The sequence below is a fragment of the Carassius auratus genome, chromosome 1, assembly GCF_003368295.1.
Source record: "Carassius auratus strain Wakin chromosome 1, ASM336829v1, whole genome shotgun sequence".
NCBI lineage: Eukaryota > Metazoa > Chordata > Actinopteri > Cypriniformes > Cyprinidae > Carassius > Carassius auratus.
In genome coordinates, this window is record NC_039243.1 from 32403159 (window position 1) to 32426642 (window position 23484).

At 34.4% G+C, this 23484-nt stretch overlaps 1 protein-coding gene across 4 annotated transcripts in view; it reads left to right on the forward strand.

Annotated features, from left to right (window-relative positions):
• The window catches only part of LOC113107908 (transmembrane protein 131-like), a 35502-nt gene extending 12261 nt beyond the window's left edge, over positions 1-23241 (forward strand). Inside the window, exons 4-34 of one of the 4 annotated variants that reach the window (XM_026270749.1) lie at positions 636-707; positions 4874-4997; positions 5260-5376; positions 6381-6485; positions 6902-6979; positions 8163-8310; positions 9105-9163; positions 9235-9340; positions 9416-9518; positions 9734-9875; positions 10811-10981; positions 11395-11464; positions 12402-12522; positions 12654-12723; positions 12849-12958; positions 13707-13776; positions 13850-13953; positions 14528-14670; positions 15066-15252; positions 15366-15551; positions 15637-15771; positions 16523-17030; positions 17119-17249; positions 18204-18331; positions 19719-19895; positions 19982-20054; positions 20147-20241; positions 20817-20946; positions 21017-21096; positions 21180-21301; positions 22783-23241. In XM_026270749.1, coding sequence (XP_026126534.1) covers positions 636-707; positions 4874-4997; positions 5260-5376; positions 6381-6485; positions 6902-6979; positions 8163-8310; positions 9105-9163; positions 9235-9340; positions 9416-9518; positions 9734-9875; positions 10811-10981; positions 11395-11464; positions 12402-12522; positions 12654-12723; positions 12849-12958; positions 13707-13776; positions 13850-13953; positions 14528-14670; positions 15066-15252; positions 15366-15551; positions 15637-15771; positions 16523-17030; positions 17119-17249; positions 18204-18331; positions 19719-19895; positions 19982-20054; positions 20147-20241; positions 20817-20946; positions 21017-21096; positions 21180-21301; positions 22783-23073 — 4156 coding nt within the window. In that variant the 3' untranslated portion in view covers positions 23074-23241. The remainder of the gene's footprint in view (positions 1-635; positions 708-4873; positions 4998-5259; positions 5377-6380; positions 6486-6901; positions 6980-8162; positions 8311-9104; positions 9164-9234; positions 9341-9415; positions 9519-9733; positions 9876-10810; positions 10982-11394; positions 11465-12401; positions 12523-12653; positions 12724-12848; positions 12959-13706; positions 13777-13849; positions 13954-14527; positions 14671-15065; positions 15253-15365; positions 15552-15636; positions 15772-16522; positions 17031-17118; positions 17250-18203; positions 18332-19718; positions 19896-19981; positions 20055-20146; positions 20242-20816; positions 20947-21016; positions 21097-21179; positions 21302-22782) is intronic. The other 3 variants (XM_026270764.1, XM_026270756.1, XM_026270759.1) reach the window with 3 other exon arrangements.
• The last annotated feature ends 243 nt before the right edge of the window (positions 23242-23484 follow it).

Genomic DNA, 23484 nt, shown 5'->3' on the forward strand with positions numbered 1-23484 from the left:
ATATTGTTGTTTAATGTTTAATCATGGCTTATTGTTCAGAAATGGTGATGTTATATTAAAATATTAGTTTGTTTTTATTTACGAGCCCAAATACTCAAATGCAATATCTCTACTGAACAGTATGTATTATTACATGGGCGACATATTGTTATTTGTGACCCTGGACCACAAAACTAGTCTTTCGAAATCGAGACTTATACATCATCTAAAAAAATTAATAAATCATCTCTCTATTGATGTTTGGTTTGTTAGGATCAGACATTATTTGGTCGAGATACAACTATTATAAAATCTGGAATCTGAGGGTGCGGAAAAAATCTAAATATTGAGAAAATCATCTTTAAAATTGTCCAGATGAAATTCTTAGCAATGCATATTACTAATCAAAAAATCAATTTTTATATATATACCGTAAGAAATTTACAAAATATCTTCATGGAACATGATCTTTACTTAATATCCTAATGATTTTTGGCATTAAAGAAAAATCGATAATTTTGACCCATACAATGTTTTTTTTTGGCTCCCAGAGAGCAGTACTTAAACCTTCCTGGTGGTTTTGATTCTCAGTATTTTTTATGTAAAAAGCATCAATGTGCTTGACATGCAAATGTATTTCTCTCTTCTCTCCTCAGCACCTCGTTTTATATGCAGGAGATTCGGAGACCGCTCCAGTTTCAGCCGGCCACGCTGGACTTCGGACAACAGTAAGTGATTATATTTTATAAAACTTACAATCAATATCAGCAAATGCAATAACCTGCAAGTTTTTAGTTTGTTTGTTACAAAAATGATTTAGATTCGACTAGTTTTGAGAAGCAATTGGGCAGGTTTTGTTTTGAAAACCCGGTGATCCTGACCAATTTTTTTTGCACAGTCCTATTTCGTTTTTTTTGGCACAGCCCTATTTATGATTAAAAAATGTATTTCTTTAACTGATGTAATGTTGATATACCAACCTATTGAAGTTCTGAAATCTGTTTTGTATCGACACTGATAACCATCACAGTCAGGTGGTTAAGAAGAAACATTAGTTATTTCAAAGGAAAAACATCAAATCTAAAATGCAATGCAGGGAATTCTGGGAACGTCAATTTACAGTTTTTTTTTTTCACTTACAAAAACATTATTTTACCGTAAAATTGTCTGAAATGTCTATTACAGTTTTTTACCGTATATATTAGGAGAACTTACCGTTAACCATTTAAAAGTTTTTTACTGTAGCATTTTCACAGTTTTTTACCGTTAAAATCACGGTAATTTTTTACAGTGTGAGCTTACAAAGTATAACTTATTTTCAGAACTTAATAATATAAATTGTTATTTCTATATAAATAAAAAAAGTTTTAAAAGGTCTCTTTAAATCTATTTCACTCATTTCATGAATGCTCTTGAGAGGCTTTTCATCACTTGAATGTAGTGACCATGTAGTTAAATCTAAAGATTCAGGTCACACTGAATAAGAGAAATTTCATATGAAAAGAGTTTGAATCCCCAACATTTTTCACCAGAACATAATTTACATTTAACAGTTATAATCTGAAGATTTCAGTTGTGCAGAAGGCTCGTCTTAACATGAAGTGTGTATTTAAACACTTGTCAAACTTGAAATACGAAGTGAGCGTGTGCACACAGGTCGATTATAAGTAGTGTAACAGAAAAAGGTGTGCAATCATTTTAACATGTGATCACGGCCAGAGCTAGGGTTTGAAAAATAGCTCTTCGCTGGGGTTAAGAATTGTGCTATTATAACCCCTACAAAAACAACTCATTATATACACCAAACTCTTTAAAATACACAGACGTGTAGATGAACACTTAATCAAAATGCTTTACTATAGGTTGGGGTGGATAATTTTATCAGTTGTTTATTATTTATGCAATAATACTTATTACACTTAGCATATAGTTGAATGAAATAGCATATAAATCTTCATGGATAGTCTTTGCATTTTTTTTTATTTTACTCTGTAACCTGCTTGTCCTTCAGATCTGTGTATTAGTGTTAAATGCTGCTGTTTTTGATAGTGTTGATAATGTTTCTGATAGATAATATTATTATTTTTTTTTTGTAGTGTTAGCCTTACTGAATATTGTATCATGTCTGCAGTAAACTGTCAAATAACCAATAACCTTTGATTACTTTCAGATGCACTGCATTATATTTCTATAAAAAAAGGAAAATAATAATTATGAAATTATTTGCTAATATGATAAAGATATCGCTTACCGCTTATCAGCTTTCTAAAATGTCAAATTAAGTGGAAAAGAAATGTCCAAAGACAGCTGGATCTGGCAACACAGTTGAGGCAAATAAGTTATTCAGAGAACAAATTTTATTTTTTAACATTAAACATTTAACAAGGTCTTGACCTCGGTGACCTTATATCTTTTTATGCATGTGATGCCAAATTTAGCATGGAATCCTATGTGTAGCACAAATTGTTTAAATGGTTACGTCATATAATATGTATGATGTAATATAATATATCGTGACACACACACACACATACATACACACACTATCTCTGTGTTTTTATGACTAATATCCAATGCACACATCCATGTTGAAGTTTAATTTGGTATTTTTGATCCAATAAGGACTAAATGAGCAAATAACAATATAATTTTATTTATTTATTTGTAAGTATGTTATATGTTCATCAATATTATGTCATAATAGTTATTATATCTATTATTATTATTTCTTCCATAATATTTCTTAGTAATGCCAGTTATATTATAAATTAAAATGAAATGAATTTTTCTGTGATGCATTAATATGTTTTGTTTACAGAAATGCCAAAAATGAAATATAAGTTTTTTTTTCTTTTAGCCAAAAGACTAAAATAACATTTCAGTTATTAAATTTGGAGAACTGGGTCATCAAACTTGCAATGCTGTTCAGATTATAATGTCCTCATGTCGTGGTAAAGTTCTCGCTGCGAGTTAACTCTTGATATTTCCGATTTTACATATTGCTTCACTAGCATCATTTTTTGCTGATATGCATTGTGTAAAAACGTGCAAAACTCTTAATTGGAGAAGTTGCAATTTCGGCTGGAAGTGCAATGCATCACTATTGTAAATTAAATTGTGATTTAAACAGTCCACTTGTTTTCTTTATTTATGCATTTTATTACTACCTTTTTAATATCTAGTTTCAATGTTTTAAAAGTTGAGTAATTGTCCATAAAGCTTTTGGGTGCTATTCTTTCCGTAAAGAACCAATAGCTGGCAAGTTGTTAAATGTAGTCTGTTGTTTAGCAGTGTTGAGTTTTAATAAGCTGTAGCATGTCTGGTCGGACACACATGAAAACTTAAGATTTAGGTGTTTTATTGGCTGCCGTGTTTTACGTGCTGATGTTTCCTCACCTCTTTTGAAGTGAAACCTTTGACCACAGGAACATTGCAAGATAAAGAGCCGAGCTGCTAAGCTTGTGGTCAGATTCAGCTTTGAAAGGCCAGCCCGAGTCTTTTAATAGACGTATGTGGCTACGAGTGACATTTACTTTCGTCTCTGCTGAAGTGTTGTAACACTGCTCTCGTTTGGGGAAGTGTGAGCTCTGTGAGAGTCTGGAGACATCGACGAATGATCGCCTTTTGAGCATTGTTATGTTTCAAGGCAACAAACTTCATATTAGCATCGTTTAGATCTGGGTTTTTTTTCCATTTCACAACAACATGTTGCATTCAGAGTGACATGCTTTAACCCTCTTTTTGTGAAATGAATATACTGCAATTAATTTCAATAGTTTTTTTTCTTTAATATCTTGCATTTTGAGTGTATTTTATGTTGTTTATTAATATTAATATATAAATTATGGAATATTTTCGTCATAAAATGTAAAAAAACGAAAACAAAAAAACATGTAATTTTTAAATTAAAGCAGTATTTAAGTAAAAAAAATAGAGCGAAATGACCTTTTAGCTTTTTTGAATCAAGTCCACAATTTTTTTTTAGTATAACATAGTGACTGCCAACTTTTCAAAATGGCTGAAAAACTAAATTATTATTATTTTTTAACTTAAATATCAATTAATTATATAATTAATTAATTATTAAATTATCAAAGAATTCCAATTATATTTGAATTTAAAATGCATAATTTCCATGAGGGTGAAGAAAAGCTTTTGTCTTCTCTCCTGAGGCCACAAGAGGGCGCATCGAGCAAACTATTACTAATGCACTTTTATTCGAAGCATAGGATAACGTGACGAGTGTTATAACCAATTATGATTAAGTTCTTTAACTATAAACAAAACCGCATGCATGCATAGTTTAATACAGAGGGTGGAAAGCCAATCACACAGAGTACATTTTTCATTTAAAACACGAGTTGCAGTGGAATGGGAAACAAACCCCGCCGTAAAGTCATTAATTGTACATTGCTTTATTAACATGCTGCTGCTTTTTTTGTGTGTGAGACACGAATGCAGCTCTGATATAAAATGCGCGAAATATGCGTTCTTTGTGAACTGCTTGATTTGAGTTTTAACGTAAACAACATCTTCTACAAAAAATGATTCTCACGTTTCCTGCAACATTTGTAATTAACAACGCTTCAACCTAGTGGCTTCAACTGGATATATGCTAACAAAAACATTGAAATGCATTGACACATCATCATCGCAGATAATTAACGCACTCCTAAAAGCTTGCATTTGAATGTGTATTTTAATTGGAATTTCGACGGATATTCTAAATTCAGAAAAAAAAAAAAAAAAATGGACAACCCTAGAATTCACCAAGTTTAGAATCAATCCAATGAAGTACTGACTTTTAAAATTTTCCCCAATTTTATTTCTTTGGTCTAAAATGCCCGAACAGCAGCAGAGGGTTATTGATGATGATGCTTCTTGTCTTCTGTAGGCCGCTGTGGCTGCCCAGAGCTGAAACTGTACACATACACAACCCCAGCCCAGAGCTCCCAGTGTCTCTGCTCTCTGTGTTTACATCCAGCAGACATTTCCACACGCCTTCTTTCCACAGAAGGGTAACTATGACCCCTCTCTCTCTCTCTCTCTCTCTCTCTCTCGCTCTCTCTCTCTCTCTCTCTCTCTCTCTCTCTCTCTCTCTCTCTCTCTCTCTCTCGCTCTCTCTCTCTCTCTCTCTCTCTCTCTCGCTCTCTCTCTCTCTCTCTCTCTCTCTCTCGCTCTCTCTCTCGCTCTCTCTCTCTCTCGCTCCACTCTTGAATCACTCTCATTCTCCCATATCAAAGCATTCTTGCTCAGAGTGTGTTTTATTTCACGTTACAGGTGATTCCACCTGGAGGGGGAGCGTCTTTTAAAATCATTTTCCTCCCCACAGTGGAGGGCAATGAAGAAATGACTTTATTTATTAACACCTCAACCCATGGGCTGATATCATACCAGGCAAGTTTCCCATCACACTCACTTTATATGACTGAGGGGCATTCTTACGGAGACGTGGGAGGGATTCATACTTCGGAGAGGTTTATTTAGCTTGGCAGCAGTGCAGAAGCATGAAGTGATTGTTAAGTGGTATTCCCACAGAAGTGCGTGTAGATCACAGATTACTCACAAACTGTAGTCTGTTACTGACTCCAGATAAAACTGTATGTCCACGCCTTCAGTCCAAAGTTTGGAAATGGCTACTAATTCTAAATGTTTATTGTTTTTATGTTTTTATTTGATCAAAAATGCAGGAAAAAATGTAAAATATTATTAGAATGTTAAATTTTATGTGAATGTGTGAAAATATAATTTATTTCTGTGATGCTCCGCTGTATTTCCAGCATCATTCCTCCAGTCTTCAGTGTCACATGATCTTCAGAAATCAGAATAATATGATTTACTGCTCAAGAAACATTTCTGATTATTATCAGTGTTGAACACAGTTGTGCTGCATGATATTTTTGTGGAAATGGTGATACACTTTATTTTTAAGGATTCTCAGATGAACAAAGTTCAAAAGATCAGCATTTATTTGAAATAAAAATCTTTTTAACGATTATTTTCCACTTTTGTATGATCCGTACCAGAACAGTTAACCGTTGATGGGAATATAAATGTTTCCTTGTGAAAGTGAAGTAAATGAGAAACTGCTACATTGTAACAATGTACTTCAAAGCAAACGATTAGATTGTCACAAAAGTGACTGGTTTTTCTTAAGAAATTGTTGACTGATTTATCTAATAATGCGCTCAGTTTAAACTTCAAGCTTTTAAGCATAAAACATTTTATAAAAATATTTAAATGATTGAGAAATACACTGGTATGGCATTATTCATATATCATGAAATGAGTTTAGTCTCTCTCTCTCTCTCCCTCTCTCTCTCTCTCTCTCTCTCTCTCTCTCTCCCTCTCTCTCCCTCTCCCCCCCCCCTTCTCTCTCTCTCTCTCTCTCTCTCTCTCAGGTTTTCGGGGTTGGTGTCCATGGGGGGTCAGTCAAGGACGTCTATAGGAAAGACAGTGTTCTGTTATTCCCCCACATACAGAGCATTAATCTAACACAAACTCAGGTGTGTGTCATGCATCTGCTTCTTGCTTGCTGTGGTGTGTTTTTAAGCACGCAGATGTTCTTATTTGTTCATCCTTTGTGCTGAGGTCCAGCGACACACACACACACACACACACACACACAGGAGAGACACTCATGCAATCCCACATGACTAAAGTCTTGTTCCTGTTGATATTTTTCCTGCAGCCTGCACAGAAAGAAACGATTATTGCATTAGGAGCCATCAGAATTCAAGCCATTTTTGCATTTGTGTGTGTTCTTCCTGCATCTGGCATTTTTTAAATAAAAATTCTTGTTTTATCATGTGTAGTTATAATATTACATTGCTACAGATTATATTCCTGCTTCATAATGTAAATGAGATGTATTTTTGTGACGGTTTAATTTGGTGTATTTAAATTTATTTTGCTCCTGCAGGAAGATTCTTCTAATATAACTATTTTAGGTCTGCTGCTTGATTGCAGTTTACCTAAAATGTTCCACGGTCAGCCCCAGGTAAAGAACGTTACTCTTACTAACCCTCGAATATATCTGTAACTCATCCGGGACAAATATTGATCTCAGTTTGCCTTCCAGTCTCAGGCCTGTTCACACAGAGACTAATATTCAGTGCCATAAACGTCAATTTGAATGCATCAAACGAACATTTGCATGCTTTAAATGCAAATAAAAAAAAAGTTTTAATGGGGTTGTGTTCTCATTTCTGAAGGAATCTGGCCAAGCTAATTTATTTAATGCTTTTTGATCACACTGTTGGTATCCAGAGAGTAAAGAAAGCTCTGTTCCAAGCCTCGTTGTTGCTGCTGCTATTGTCTTGTGTGGAAAACTACTTTTTTTCATTTACTGTTTATTGTTACTGTATTGTTCTCAGAAACAACAACTAAAGCTTGGCTGAATGACACTGGAAAAAACTGTCATCACGATATCCTGCTTTTCTGCATTATGAAGAAAAACAGGAATTTTTAATAGATAAACTTGATTGCTTTATTTGGAGACGATGAATCCTTTTAGACTGGGATTTTGTGGAAAGTGCATCTGCCTAAAAAATGTAAAATACTATTAAAAAGGTAAAAAAATACAAAACAAAAAACATTTTACTTAAAATGGCACTACCGTACCACAATAAGTAAATGAAAAAATATAAAATAAAATATAAAATAAATATAAATAAAAAAATATAAAATAAAATATAAAATAAATATAAATAAAATAATATAAATAAAATATAAAATAAATATAAATAAAATAATATTAAATAAAATATTAAATAATATAATAAAGTATTAAATAATAAAATAATATTAAAAAAATAAATAAATATTAAATATATAAATTATTGAATTATTAAATAAACATAAATAAAACAATAATAGTTGTTTGACTTGTTTACTGGTTGACAAATAGCACAAATATAATACAACACGACAGATAAAATGAAATAAACAGCGGTTTAAGTTTTTCAGGTTAGTCTAACCGTAGTATTCAGTGCTGCTTAGTCTTCACTGTAAGAATCAAATGAAGATTATTTCTGGTTGTTGGGTCGTGCAGCCCTAATCTGAAGACACTAGATTACGAGATCACAGCTTTACACTCACATCTAATTCTCTTATCTGATTGATCATCTTTCTGCTGGCGTTGTATTCCTGTGGTTTGTGTTGAAGGGCTCTGTTTCTCTCAGGGCTGGTGTTTAGTGTCTGAGGACGGCAGGTTTGCACTTCGGCTCAGTCTTTCTGAAAGAGGGGACACACACCTGGACAAACTCAAGCTGTACGTGCTGGAGAACATCCTGGTACTTCTGCTCCTCGCTCCACCAGAAGATGATGCCGGTTCGTCCCTTTCTACTTTCATCCTTTTTTATTTGAACTCAAATCCTTCAAGTGATTTTTGTGTGAAGCGTTTTGCTGCCTTTATTTATTTTTGGCTTTGGTTTCATTTTCTCGTTTATCTTTGACCCCGTCAGCATTTTACATTTTTTATGATTCACTCACTCTCACACACACACACACACACACACACTCAGACAGACACACACACACTCTCACACACACACTGGTCAGTTTGTTGCGTGTCCATGGTGTTTTTCAGCATGATTTCTGACGCACATGTTTTTGTTTCGTGGGCTCTTGGCGAGATCATAAAGATGTGTTCTAGTCGTGTAAAAATGTTGTAATATAAACAACCAGAGCACAACAGCAAGACGACATTTTCATTCTTTTTCTTTTGTTAAGAGAAAGCACACACAGCATGCTTTACTTAACTATAGTATGTAAATAATCAGTTATTCAGTGCAACAGATTCATTATAAACAATTGTTATTAAGCCTCCGAAAATAATGCACATACTTATGGTTGTTTCATTTTGTTGCATTTTATTTTGCACCGTTTTTACTCTACGTACTAACTGTAAATCCAAGCACTCTTTGAAGTGGTAATTAGATATGAGCAAAGACTATTTCACTTCCTTATTATAATAATAAAGTAATGCTTTAATTTTATTAAAATGCTCCGCTGCTCTCCTGGTGTCACAGCGCCACCCTGTGGCCACCATTTGTTTTTTTTTTTCATTTGGAAGCAATATTCAAATGATGTATTTTCTAATCATTTGTTCATTTTTAATGCAGCAGATCCCAGGATATCAGTGTTGGTGTTGAACTCGGGGGATAAAACGCTCTTTGTGAAGGTATGTGCACACATCTTCTGATGAGTTTAGTTCCGAAACGCCTGGTTTGACTCATCCCGTGTGTTTTTAAGGAGATCCAGCTCTTGTCCAGAACACACAGCAGTGTTGAACTGAGCGAAGCGCTGCTCAAACCTTCCTCTAAGAACTTCACTCGAGTGGCTTGGCTCTTCTGTAGACGTCAGTAACCTAAAATACTACTTCATACGGACGTCAGCTGCGTTTGCTTGACTGGGTTCCCTTTTTTGTTTTTAGGCTCTTTGTCGGCTACTAGTAAAAGCTGTCCGAGTCAGTTCGGCTTAGAGATTGTAGCAAACAGAACGGTGCATTTCTATCCACTGCTGGAAAGCACACACAGGTAAGAGCCTTATGCTTTAACTTTATCTGCATTTAAATGTAATATTTAAATCACTGTTAGACTGTGAAGACACAGTGTTGACTGGTAAATTGATTCTCTGTAATCGCACCCAATGTTTTAAATGTTAAAGTCTCTTATGCACATGTGATCAGAAGTGTCCTGCCTTCATCAGACGTGTGAAGTGACCGTAAACGCTGTGTGTGTGTGTGTTTCAGACGCTTCGGCTCCGAGCTGAGATCTTTAGTTCAGGTGCGTCAGAAGCAGAAGGAGTCTGAGCTCGAGCTCTGGATCTTTAACCCTTTCTTCATCAGCTTCAGAATCACTAACATCTCTCTGTCCCAGCACAGACTCGTTAAGGTAATCACATGCTAATGTAGTTTTTAACTAGTTAACATAGTTCTATAATAATACACTATTAATACGAAATGATATTGATAATGATACATGACCAGTTACAAAATTCCTGTAAAGTACGATTTTTTATGTTTTTTTCAAAAGCTTGCATTTATTTGATTCAAAATACAGCAGTAATATTGTGAAATATTTTTATTATTTCAACTAGCTTCATTCTGTGTGAATCTCTGTTAAAGTGTAATTTATTTCTGTGATGCGCAGCTGAATTTTCAGCATCGTTAGTCTAGTATTTCTGATTATTATTGTGTTGAAAACAGCTGAGTATAATTTTTCAGGTTTCTTTGATGAACAGAAAGTTCAGAAGAACAGCATTTGTCTGAAATAGTCATCTTTTGTAAAGTTATAAATGTCTTTATCATCACTTTTGATCAATTTAAAGCATCCTTGCTAAATAAAAGTATTGATTTTTATAACTTATTTCCCCAAAAAAGAAAGACAAAAGCTTTTTATTTCAGATAAATTCTGAACTTTGGGTCTTTCTATTCATCAAAAAACTTACTAAACTGTTTTAAATATTACTAATAATCAAAATGTTTCTCGAGCAGCATATTTTCATGATTTCTGAAGATCATGTGACACTGAAGACTGGAGGAATGATGCTGAAAATACAGCGGAGCATCACAGAAATAAATTACATTTAAATATTTATTCTAATAGAAACCAGTTATTTTAAATAATAAAAATATATCACAATATTAATGCTTTTGCTGTATTTCAGATCAAATAAATGCAGGTTCGGTGAGCAGAAAAGATTTCCTTAAAAAAAAAAAAAACATTAAAAATCAATATAAATGAATAGCACACAAAATATGACATTAGTTAGGACCCTGCCGTTTTTACAGCTTTCCGGAGATAAAATACATTTTCTCATTTCATAGATTTTAAATTTGACAAAGTCCCTTGAAGTGAGGCCTGGGAGCTGGAAGCTTCTGTCTCTTCAGCTGCTCAGCACATCTTTACCCACAATCCTCAGGGGCACAGTGACTCTGAGAACCAGTGTGGGGACTCCAGTGGAGCTTCACCTCCAAACATACTCTTCCGCTTCAAAGGTAAAAAATACTTCTGAACATGCTTCATAAATAAATATGACATTAAAACTGCCAGTAGGTGGCAGCGAGTCCCTGTTTATGAGCAGTTCACTGAATCATTAATTAAAATGATTCATTTAGAAAGGAATCAAGTGAGTGACCAGTTTGTTCAGAACGCACGATTCATTCAGAAACTAAGCAAGACTTTATGAATGGATCATTGAATCACTCACTCAAATGATTCATTCAAACAAAGATTCATTCTGGAACAAATGTGAGACGCACAAATGTTCTGCTCCGGCTTTGTTTGCGATCGAGCTCATGCGCTGATATTCGGGAAAAAGCAGTTTGTGTGTTTTGTGCTGCATTATCTGACTTCAGGAGACATTATTAAGCCCCGGACGTTGCATGTTTTTGTCTGAACTGATCCTCAGCAGGGAGAGGTTGTGTTTGCGTCTGCCGAGGAGTGTGGACGTCTCTGTCCTGTCCGTTTGTCCAGAGCAGGTGAGACACACACCTTTTTGTCCTCCATTGTCTAAACAATATTCGAAGGCTTCTTTAGCCCTGGTTTGGTTTTGAAAACTTATTTTAATCTAGTTCCCGCAACTGAAAAAACAGCTAAAATGATTAATCAAAATGATTCGGAAGCTGATTATTTTTCATGATTAATGTAGAAGGATTTTTACTAATATTTTTTTTTATTCACAACTTCTACCCAATAAATTATTTTAGAGCTTGGCATAAATAGTAAAAAGCATTTAATAAAAAAAAAAAAAAAAAGCCCATGGCGTTTCATTTTTTTATTATTTAATGTAATTTTTAAAGGTCTAGAAATAATAATTTTAAAACCTGGAAGAAGTGTTATTGTAGTATCATTGAGATCTTTATATATAATATGATATAATATAATATAATATAATGTAATGTAATGTAATGTAATGTAATGTAATATAATATAATATAATATAATATAATATAATATAATATTATATTATATATATATATATATATATATATATATATATATATATATATATATATATATATATAATTTATTTTTTTTATTTTTCATTTAAATTTCTAAAAAGTTTAATACATATAATTGCATTGCATAAAAATTAGAAATGTTGATTTGGCAATTAGCTGAAATATGTTTACAGATTTTTATAATATTATTTTATGTTTTTTATGATTTTAGTATTCCATAATAACCCTTTGAGGAAGTTTTTTTTTTTATTATAAAATAAATATTGTAATTATTAGATGTTTCAGCTTATTGTTGCACATCTGGTCTTATTTTAAATAACTTTTAGATCATCTTAAAGCCCTCTAGTGTGTAAAAGTGGATTGAATAGATTGTGATATAGTAGTTTTTGCATCTTTTAAGAGTATGCACTCGGTGCAAGTAAAAACTGAATTGTTTTTGGTTTGATCCGTGCAGGACATGCTGAGTGGCAGCAATCTCTTCTCCCAGAATCCTCCTCATCTCTCTGGAGAGTAGACAGCAGTCTGGCGTCTGCGCTCTGTAGCCGTTGGCATTGCAGCAAAGAGTTTTCATGCAGGTGAACATGTGGAAAGATGTTTAAACATATATGCATGCACTGCAGATATACATACTGTTTTATTGAGTCTGTATGCATCTGTTTCTCTCTCGCTGTGTGTGTGTGTGTGTGTGTGTGTGTGTGTGTGTCAGGTGGCCCAGACTTCCTGTAAACCACTCTTCACCCCTGGACTTCGGGGCCACACCTGTCAATGAGAGTAAGGTATGAAACACTCGTAAAGATCTCTTAAACTCACACGTTAAAACTCTTTAGAGAGTTTCTTTAGTGGGAATCAAATATGGCTTGTTTTAGTGCATTATACAGCTAATTGTTGTATTTAATTCCAGGTGAAGAAGTTCACTCTGAAGAACCCGACCGGTTCGGTGGTTTCTGTGGAGGTCCGAATGCTGTCCTCATACCCGGTTCCCCTCGAAGCCCTCCACGTGCTGACCAAATGGTGTTTACTGTAAACACACACTCATGTGGCCTAAATTCTGACCATTAAATACAATGCCTTTATGAAAAATTTAATATCTGGTGCAGTATGAAATACAGTAATTACAAACGTTTAAATGCCAAATTGTTGATTTAAATAGGACATATATTTTCACATAAGGTTAAAGAGTCATGAGATGTGTTATTTTAGTGTTTTTTTTTATTATAATAGTATTTATTTGTATTTTGTATTAGCTTTAATTTGAGTGTTTTCTTGTGCTTTTGTCATGGTTTTTTTTTTCTATTTAATTTATTTTATTTTATATTTATTTTGGTTTCAATCATTTTAGTACTTCAATTGTTTTTTTTTTGTTTGTTTGTTTTTTTTCATTTAGTTCCCAAGATCTTTCAAAATTTTTCAGCAGATATTTATATTTTCTTTTATTTTAGCTTTTGTCATTTTTTATTTTCTTTACTTTTATTTTATTCATTTTTTTATTTATTTAGTTCACAGGATCATTCTAATTTTTTCAGCAGATATTTATATTTTATTTTATTTCTGGTTTTATCTTTTTTATTTTGTTTTATTCTTTTTTTTTTTTTTTTTGTCTGTTTGTTTTCAGTAATTTTAATAGTTTTTTTTTTTTTTTTCGTTTTATTTTATTTCAGCTTTCAGTTAATAAAAAAAATCTTATTTTTTTATTTATTTTTTATTTTAGTTAACAGTGTTCCTGAAAAATAACTCCAGGACATCTATGTATCTGTTCCAGGTTTAATATTAGTCCACTTTCTGTGAACATCACTACAGCAGAGTTTCTTCTGTTGGCTGCTGATCACAAGGTAAGCTCATGATCTTATTAAACACTATGAAGTGTGTGTTGTGTATCTAATAACTCTTGTGTTCTGCAAACAGAGCAGTGTGTTGAGATTCCTCCTTCGGCCGGAGGAGTCCAGGACGGTTTCGGTGTTGTACCGACCCACAGAACACAAACACGTCTCCTCAGTGATCCTCATCAGGTTCTGCTCTGCGCAAATCATTTATCTCTTTAGCACTGAGCTCTTTCATTAGAAATGTGTTGAATGGATTAAGTTGCTATGGACCGATATGTCGTCATAACCTCAAAATGTAAAAAATTATTTACAATTTAATCTGCAAACTTTAATTTTTATCTAGTCCATTAGTAGTCATACAGTAGACTAATTACATATCCTTAAATATACATGACCAGTCAAAAGTTTTTGAACAGTATGTTGTGACACTGAAGACTGGAGGAATGATGCTGAAAATACAGCTGCACATCACAGAAATAAATTACACTTTAAAATAAATTCTAATAGAAACCAGTTATTTTAAAAAATAAAATTATTTCACAATATTACTGGTTTTGCTGTATTTCTGATCAAATAAATGCAGCCTTGGTGAGCAGAAGAGACTTCTTTAAAAACCAATAAAAATCACACGTTTGTTTTCTTGATTTTACAAAAGCACAACATCTTGTCGATATTGTGAGTGCACACAAATGCAAGCAGACTCTTTTTTTCTAGGAGTTGTTAGCACATAGTAACTGTGGCTCTCTCTGTTTTGTGACAGGAACAACCTGACCGTGTTTGACATGGTTTTGGTTAAAGGCTACGGGGCAAAGGAGCTCCTGCGAGTCGGAGGGAAGCTCCCCGGTCCTGCAGCTTCACTGCGCTTCAATGTGCCCCAGTCGAGCCTCATGGAGTGCAGAGATGGTGAGCTCCACTTCTTCTGTCAGCTCATCTCTATTAAACTGACGGTGGGCTATTGTGGGGCTTTCCTCACATCAGCCTCAGTTTGGCTGATTCAGCATGTTCTGGCCAAACACTGATTGGCTGTTCAGTTAACATCAGTTAAAGGTTTTTTTTTAAATAATTTTATTTAATTTTGGATTTTTGCCGATATCCGATATTTTTTTTACTCATTTGGCCGATACTGATACCGATACCGATACCGATACGATACCTACACCAAGACTCTCCTGTACAAAAAAACTTGCTTTTGGGAGTATATATATATATATATATAAAAACACAGATAAATAGTGAAAGAGGACCCTATGCAAAGTGCATTAGCAGCATCTTCCATTCAGTTTCTTGTCTTTTCACAGGTTTACAGTCAAGAAAGCCCTTGTTTTCCATCCAGAAGAGCTTCAAGGTGGAGAATGCAGGCGAGCTGCCGTTGACTGTAGTGTCCATGAGCATTAATGGATATAAATGTCAAGGTTATGGCTTTGAGGTGCAAGACTGCAGGTCTTTCCAAGTGGACTACAACTCGTCCTCAGAAATCACCATCGCGTGAGTCTCGAGTGCTAATGTCAAAGAGCCACGTGCATGTGTCTGTTTTAATGAAGTGCAGATCATATGCCATTAAAGACACTTTTATTTTGATTCTCCCTGCATCTCTCCAGATTCACTCCAGACTTCACCTCTTCGTGGGTGATCAGAGACTTGACTCTGGTGACAGAACGAGGCTCCCTCTTCCTCTTCACCCTGAACGTGACTCTTCCTCACCACATGCTGCCTCTGTGTGCTCAGGTGGTCCCAGGACCCGGCTGGGAGCATCCCTTCTGGATCATCACACTGGTCTTCACCTGGTCAGGAGCTCATATCATACTCAAACCAGCACCAAACACCCCGCTGTGCTTCTGTGTATTCATATCACAGCTCTTCTCTCCGCAGTTCCTCTCTAGCTGCTGTTTGTCTGATGGCTTTCCATCAAGCTCAGCACATTCTGAGCGACTTCTCCACACTGAGTCCACGTAGCAATCACAACTCAGTACCTCGAGAAAATATCAGCGTCTCGAACGGCGTCAGGTGAGACGGCTCTAATAATAATAACACAATATATTATCAGCAGCAAATCAGTATATTATTCTGATTTCTGAAGATCATGTGACACTGAAGACTGGAGGAATGATGCTGAAAATACAGCGGAGCATCACAGAAATAAATTACAGTTTAATAAACATCCACATAGAAAGCAGTTGTTTTAAATAGTAAAAATATTTCACAATATTACTGCTTTTTCTGCTTATTTCTGATCAAATAAACGCATGCTTGATGAGCAGAAGACACTTAAAAAAAAAAAAAAAAAATTTGTTAAAATACTAGTTTTAAGTTTAAACATAATTAATAATAGTAATATAAAAAAATAGTAAATAATTATTTATTTTAAAGATAAAACATTCAGTTATAAAAAAAGTTTATTATATAAACATTATTATGATTTTTTTGTTCGTTTGTGTTTTGCAAATTTTATTTAATAAAAATATTTTAATATTTAATATTTTAATTGTAAATTTATTTTATAAAAATCATTATTTTTAATAATAAAAAATCTATTTTATTTTCTTATTATTTTTTACGACTAGTATTGTGAACTAAAGATGCGATATTCAGAAATATTATGTATATGAATCAAATTATTATTGTTATTAAGGTATTGCTTGTTAGTTTTTCACACACCCTTTTTATTTATAATTTTTTTTTACCTGCAAATTTAAGAAGCAGCAATATGTGATGTTCATATGATGGTATCTCAGTTTTAATTATTATTATTTTACAGTAGAGGAAAAGGCAGCTGTAAGAACTACTCGGACACGAGCCACCCGTCTGATAAAGGCAAAGGCAGGGGATCTCCAGCTGTGGCCAACGGGACGATTCGACCTCAGTCTTCATCCAAGAAAACTTCTGGAGCGTCTTCCCAGCCTCCAAAGAAGCAAATGAAGGTGTCGTTCCTTTACGGTCGATATAAGAACAGCCCTGCGTCTGCTTCTGGTGTTTCCGCTGCCTCGGACCGCTGCAGTCCTCCCACCGACGACGATCGAGAGCGCAGCTTCCAGTTACACCCAGAAGTTTGTAATAACAATAACAACAACGTATTAGATGAAAGCGAGAAGAAACAGCACTTTAGAGAGTCCAGAGGGGACGAGGCAGTGCCAGCTGATATGTTTCCTATGGAAATCCTTCCGGAAAGCCTCATAACAAGCAGAGTCCCTCATCCTGAGAGCGAAGCAGCGGAAAACCAGGAGTGTGAAAGAAAAAATCATGCAGAAACGAGAAATAATGTAGAGGTAAGAAAGGATAGGCATAAGAAGATGGCCTTTTGTTATAGCAGAAGCTTCTCTGATCACTGATGAAGTGTTTGTGCCTGTGCTTCAGAAGACAGAAAGATGCAGAAGTCCGAAGAAGAGACCGGAGAAAGATGCAGAACTCGGAGTGTCGGTCTCCAGCTCCAAAGCCAAGAGAAGCACGGGCAGGAGCCGCAGGAGAGCCGTCGAGCTCAATCCTGGGTAACAAGCTGCACACTTCTGCTTTAAACCTTCATCTGATAGATGTGTGAGGGAACCGACAGCGAACCGTCTTGATTCCTGATTCACTGTTTCTTTACGCTAAAGAACGTTTGCACTCTAGCATCGCTTTAATTCACACATGTAACATAACTTGTGTATATATTATAAATAGATTATTTTAACAACTCAGTAAGCATTTGAATCATTTATTGGCAACGGTATACTATTCACAATTAAAAAGTTAGATTTCAAACTGATGCATATGAATAAGAATTGTAAATGTATGATCATTGATTAAAATCTCATTAAAAAAACAAAAACCCCAACTTGTTATCTGTAAGAGCCACTAAAATGTCAATATTTTAGCACTTTACTGTTAAACATATTTTTGGTCCCAAGACAAACTATTTTTATCAAATATGTCCTGTAAGATGGACCCAGGTTTTACTTTATTTTATTTTATTTTTTTTATTATTATTATTTTTTTTTTTTAAAAGTAAGCCCAAGTTTAATTTAGAAGTTAATAATAATGCAAAATGCAAAAAAAAAAATATTTTACAATTTTAAATGAAAAATGTTTTTTCCAAAACATTGTTTATCATGACAAGTTATTTTCCAAATTTGAGGTTAATATCTTAAAAAAAAAAGAATTTTCAGTGAGATTTTGTTTGGGTGCAGGACTAAACGTTTCCTCTAGATGAATCCACTTCACATTCGTGTCCAGCGTTGTCCTTTTTTACTGCAAACAATACAAGTGACTTTTTTTTTTAGGACCATTTCGTATTACCTTTTTCGTATTATGTTCATGATTTTTTTTTTTTTTTCAAAACAAGTGACAAAACCTTATCATGTGTCAAACCATTCTAATAAAGTAAAAAATTGTATACGTTTTATTTTGGTCATAAATGACAACAACACCAGAGGGTTAATAGTATTGCTATTGTAATCCAACAGGCTTCCTGAAAACTGCGTCCTCGTGGTGACGGAGAGCGAGAGAGAGTCTCAGCGTAATGCTGCTCGATCCCGCAACACTGAACCAACTAAAGCAGGAGCCAATCCAGACAGCCCTGTCAAACACAGCGGTGAGGAAGTGATGTCATCCATTGATCCTGATCATCTACAGCTCTCGAAGACCACATGACCACATGATGCTGTGTTTTCTGTTCTATTATGTTGTGAAATGTAATTTATTTCTGTGATGCGTAGCAGTATTTTCAGCATCATTACTCCATTCTTCAGTGTCACATGATCTTCAGAAATCAGTGTGCTCAGTTATTATTAATGGTTCTTATTATCAGTGTTATGATTAATAGTGTTTCTCGGAAACTTCAATAAACGGTATTGATTTAAAATAGACATCTTTTGTAACATTATAAAAGTCTTTACTGTCAATTGCGACCTTGATGAATAAACTTAATGTTTTCTTTCTTTTTATTTTTTATCCACCCCAAACTAGTGTATCATGGTTTCCACAAAAATATTCAACAGTTTCTGGAGCAGAAAAGCAGTATATTATTCTGATTTCTGAAGATCATGTTACACTGAAGAGTGAAGTAATGATGCTGAAAATACAGCTTTGATCACAGGATTAAATTACACTTTACTATATATTCACATAACAAACTGTAATTTTAAACTATAATAATAATTAACAAATTTTACTGTATTTTCGATCAAACAAATACAGCATTTGATCATAGGAATTAATAATATTTGAGTATACATTCACACAGACAACAGCTGTTTTAAATTTAAATATTTTCAAAAATGTTACTGTATTTTTGATCAAATAAATGCAATTTTTTAACACAGAAATAAATTAAAACGACAGTTGTGTTAAATTAAAATAATATTTCAAAAATGTCACTGTATTTTTAATCAAATAAACAGCCTTTGATCACAAGAATAAATTACATTTTAGCTTACATTTAAATAGATGACAGTTGTTTAAAATTAAAATAATATTTCAAAAATTTTACTGTATTTTTAATCAAATAAACAGCCTTTGATCACAAGAATAAATTACATTTTGGCTTACATTTAAATAGACGACAGTTGTTTAAAATTAAAATAATATTTCAAATTTTTACTGTATTTTCGATCAAATAAATGCAGTCTTTTATAACAGAAATAAATTACATATTAGCATAAATTCACAGACGAGAGTTGTTTTAAATTAAAATAATATTTAACAAATTTTACTGTATTTTTGATCAATTAAATGCAGTCTTTTATCACAGGAATAAATTTAATTTTAGCAATTCACAGCAGACAGTTGCTTTAAATTAAAATAATATTTCACAATTTTTACTGTATTTTTGATTAAATAAACACAGCTTTGATGAGCACGAGAAACTATCAAAACATTTAAAAATCTTAATTATTAAACATGCGCACAACACTGACCTGATCTACTATATCTCTCTCCACATGAGTTTTGTTAAACGTTCTCTTTTCACATAAACACAGGTTCGTGTTTGAGCAGACCGAGGCGTAAATGTCCAGAGCGGCGTCTGCAGTGGGAGTCCGGCTCTGATTCCAGCAGCTCATCAGGCAGTGTGAGAGCCAGCCGTGGGTCCTGGGGCAGCTGGAGCAGTGCCAGCAGTGCAGAGGGAGAGAAGGACCCCAGCAGACATCCCTGCAGGAGTAAGAGATCACACGCTCCATTCTAACCTGAGTGCTAAACTATTATCAATAACACTTTTAATCAAAATTTGTTTGTTTGTTTTTAGGAGACAACAACCAGTACCACCCGTGTCCGAAAGACCGGGAGTGTTACATGAACTATTCCTACAAAACTCAAAGGTAAAGGAGTCGATTTCTCACGTTTGATGTTTTTTACTTGATTTAAGGTTTCTGAAAGTGCTTTAATGATCTATAAACGTGTTTGTCCACAGTATGAACAATCTGTGTGTCAGGGAAGCGTGCCAGAGCCCAGACGTGTGTCCCGTGCCGGCTCTCGATGTATACGCAGGTGTGGACAAAAGCATCGGTGAGGGGCATTCTGGGTAGTGATGATGTAATCAGATTGCACAATTGAAGTACTTGTAAATAGATTACATTATAAAATGTCCATAACCAGATTACAGTTACTTTTTTATGGATTACATGATTGCATATGTCCCTGAAGTCTTGAGTCTCTGGGGTATATTTGTAGCAATAGCCCAAAATACATTGTATGGGTCAAAATGATTTTTCTTTTATGCCAAAAATCATTAGGATATTAAGTAAAGATATTTAGTAAATTTCCTACTGTAAATATATCAAAACTTCATGCAATATGCATTGCTAAGAACTTAATTTGACCAACTTTAAAGATGATTTTCTCAATATTTCAATTACTTTTTTATTATTTGTTTTGCATCCTCAGATTCCAGATTTTCAAATAGTCGTACCTCGTCCAAATATTGTCCTATCATAACAAACCATACATCAAAACCATATTTATTCAGCTCTCAGATGATAATGCAATGTATAATAAAGAGCTGATTGTACAGTTCAGTCGATCCTTGTCTTTTGTTCCCACTCTAATTAAATAATGTTTTTGATTCGTGCGGTTTCCTGCAGACACAGTCGGCTGTAGTGTGATTGAAGAGACGTGGTCACCCGCCTCGGTTCCTCTGACCAATGAATTCAGGTACAACATGAGCGAATCCCTCCCGTTCGTCCCCCAGAGCCCCTCATCGGGATTCCACAGGTATGTCTCTTAATTATTCTGCATGTTATTTTTGACCACACGCCATCACATTAAAACTCTTTTTGTGAAGCTTCCTCTGGAACAACATGAACAGCCAGCATGCTGAGAGTCCTTCTCCCTACAATCATCAGAGCAGCTACGTGTCATCAGGTGAGTGTTGTGATGCTCATCCAGCACTGGAGCATGCAGCTGGACAAAGATGAGTGACCGTTTTCTTCCTTTGTTTCTTGAAGGTAACAGCAATTACCAAAATGCATTCTCATGCCATGAAAGCCAAACTGTGACGCACAGCCATCAGCCGGTCTGGGGTGAGAACACCACCCAAAACATCAGCTCCACCTGGGACACCAGCAAGGTGAGATCGACAGCAGCGCTCGCTTTTGTCCAGATCTTTCTAAAAGTCACATAACTTTAAGTTTTTCTGAAATGTGGTGTTTAACCCTCTTGTGATGTTCGTGTGGCGGTGCAATTTACAATAAGGTTCCATTAGTTAATCTTGGTTGAACAAACATGAACAAACAATACATTCATTACAGTATTTATGCATCTTTGTTGATGTTAATGAAGTTAATTGTTAGTTCATGTTTATACACAGAGCATTAAATAATGTTCCTTTTTGTTGTTCCTTGTTGCCTTATTGTAAAGTATTAGCAATTTATTTTATTTGTTCAGTTTGATAATATTTTCTATTTAATATTTTGTATTTTTAGGGAATTTTTGGGTATTAAATTATATTTATTGAAAAGTTATAATCCATCTATTACCTGTTAACCACTTTATGAGTATAAACTGTCATACATTTTTTAATGCTTTAATGAACGCACTTGGCAGATTATTGCTGAAGTGGAAAAAAAGTGAAATTAAAAAAGCTATGGAAGTCTCTTAAGTTTATGAAAAATGTACATCATATAAATATGAAATGTTTTCCAAATATTTTTTAAAATGGCAAAAAAAAAAAAAAAGGCATACATTTATTGTTAAGTTGTGTTGCAAATTTGAGGTTGATATCTCAAAAAATGAGCTTTCAGTGAGTTTTTTGGGTGCAGTACCAATCATCTCCACTAGATGAACCCGCTTCCCATTCCTTTCCAACGCAGTCCTTTTTGACCGCAAACAATACAAGTGAGACTATTATTTTCAGGACAGTTTAACCTTTTCGAGTCATGTCCATGATTTTTATTCACATAGCAAGAGCCAAAACCTTTACCAAGTTACTTATTCTGAAGATGTAAAAAAAAAAAAATAAATAAATAAATTCAAAAATGACTGAACAGCACCAGAGGGTTAAATATGCAAATTAGGCATTGTTTACATTTGTTGACAAAAACTATATATATATATATGTTTTGAAATTGAGATTTATGCAATAAACACATTATCCATTGATGTATGGTATATTTGGATCGGACAATATTTGTCTGAGATACAACTATTTGGAAAAAATAATCTGAAATCTGACGGTCCAAAAAGAAAAATCTAAATATATAGAAAATAACTTTTAAAAGTTGTCCAGAAAGAGTTCTTAGCAATGCATATTACTAATAAAAAATTAAGTTTGGGTATATTTACAGTAGGAAATTGACTAAATATCTTCATGGAACATGATCTTAATATCCTAATGAAAAATCTATTTTGACGCATACAATGTACTGTTGGCTATTACTACAAATATACCCCAGAGACCAGTTTTGTGCTCCAGGGTCACAATAACTATATTAATTATTTTAAAATTACCGTACTTGTGACACAATTTCTTCACTTGCAAGAGTTAAAACTTCGAGGTGTTTGTAAGTAGGTGTTTGGAATATTGAAGCAATCTTTGTGTTGTTTTTCCAGCCATACTTTTCAGGAACCAGAAGTCTGTCACCCATGTCCAGTCTGTTCGGCTCGATCTGGACTCCTCAAAGCGAGCCTCAGCCGAGTCACTTCGGCTCGGAGCGGTCCGCACACATCTCGCCCGTCGCACCCTTCAGCCGTGAACCGGGCGGCGCTTGCCCGAGAAAACAGTACTCCAGCTTCAACCCCTTTGGACCACACATGCATTTGGACATATGGAAGTCCTCGTCCTCGAACCGGAGCTCCACCTCGCAGCTCTCCAGCGATTCAGGCTTCTGCGGCGAGATGTGAGCAAACCAGGAAGAAGACCATCTGCTTTTATCTGTTATGCGGGGAAATGTGAATGCTCTTCTTTCTTTTGTTTGTTGTTGTGGTAAGGTTCTGCATTTTGTTGTATATTTTTCTAGACGTTTTGCAAGTTTGACCATTGAAAATAAAAAATAAAAATTTTGTACTTGATTTTGTGTTGTGCATTAAATGATCTAAATTCCTGTGTGTGTGTGTGTGTGTGTGTGTGTGCGCGCGTGTGTTCCTATTTAATCATATTTATTTGGGGGGACAGATTTTTGCCTAGAAGTGAGTTAAATCTGACAAAATTTAATTGTTCTCATTTGGGAAACCAGATACAATTGAAGAGAGTTACTGACCACAGAACTACAGTAAGAAACCGTAAGGGAGAATTCAGATCATTGTGCTTTGAGA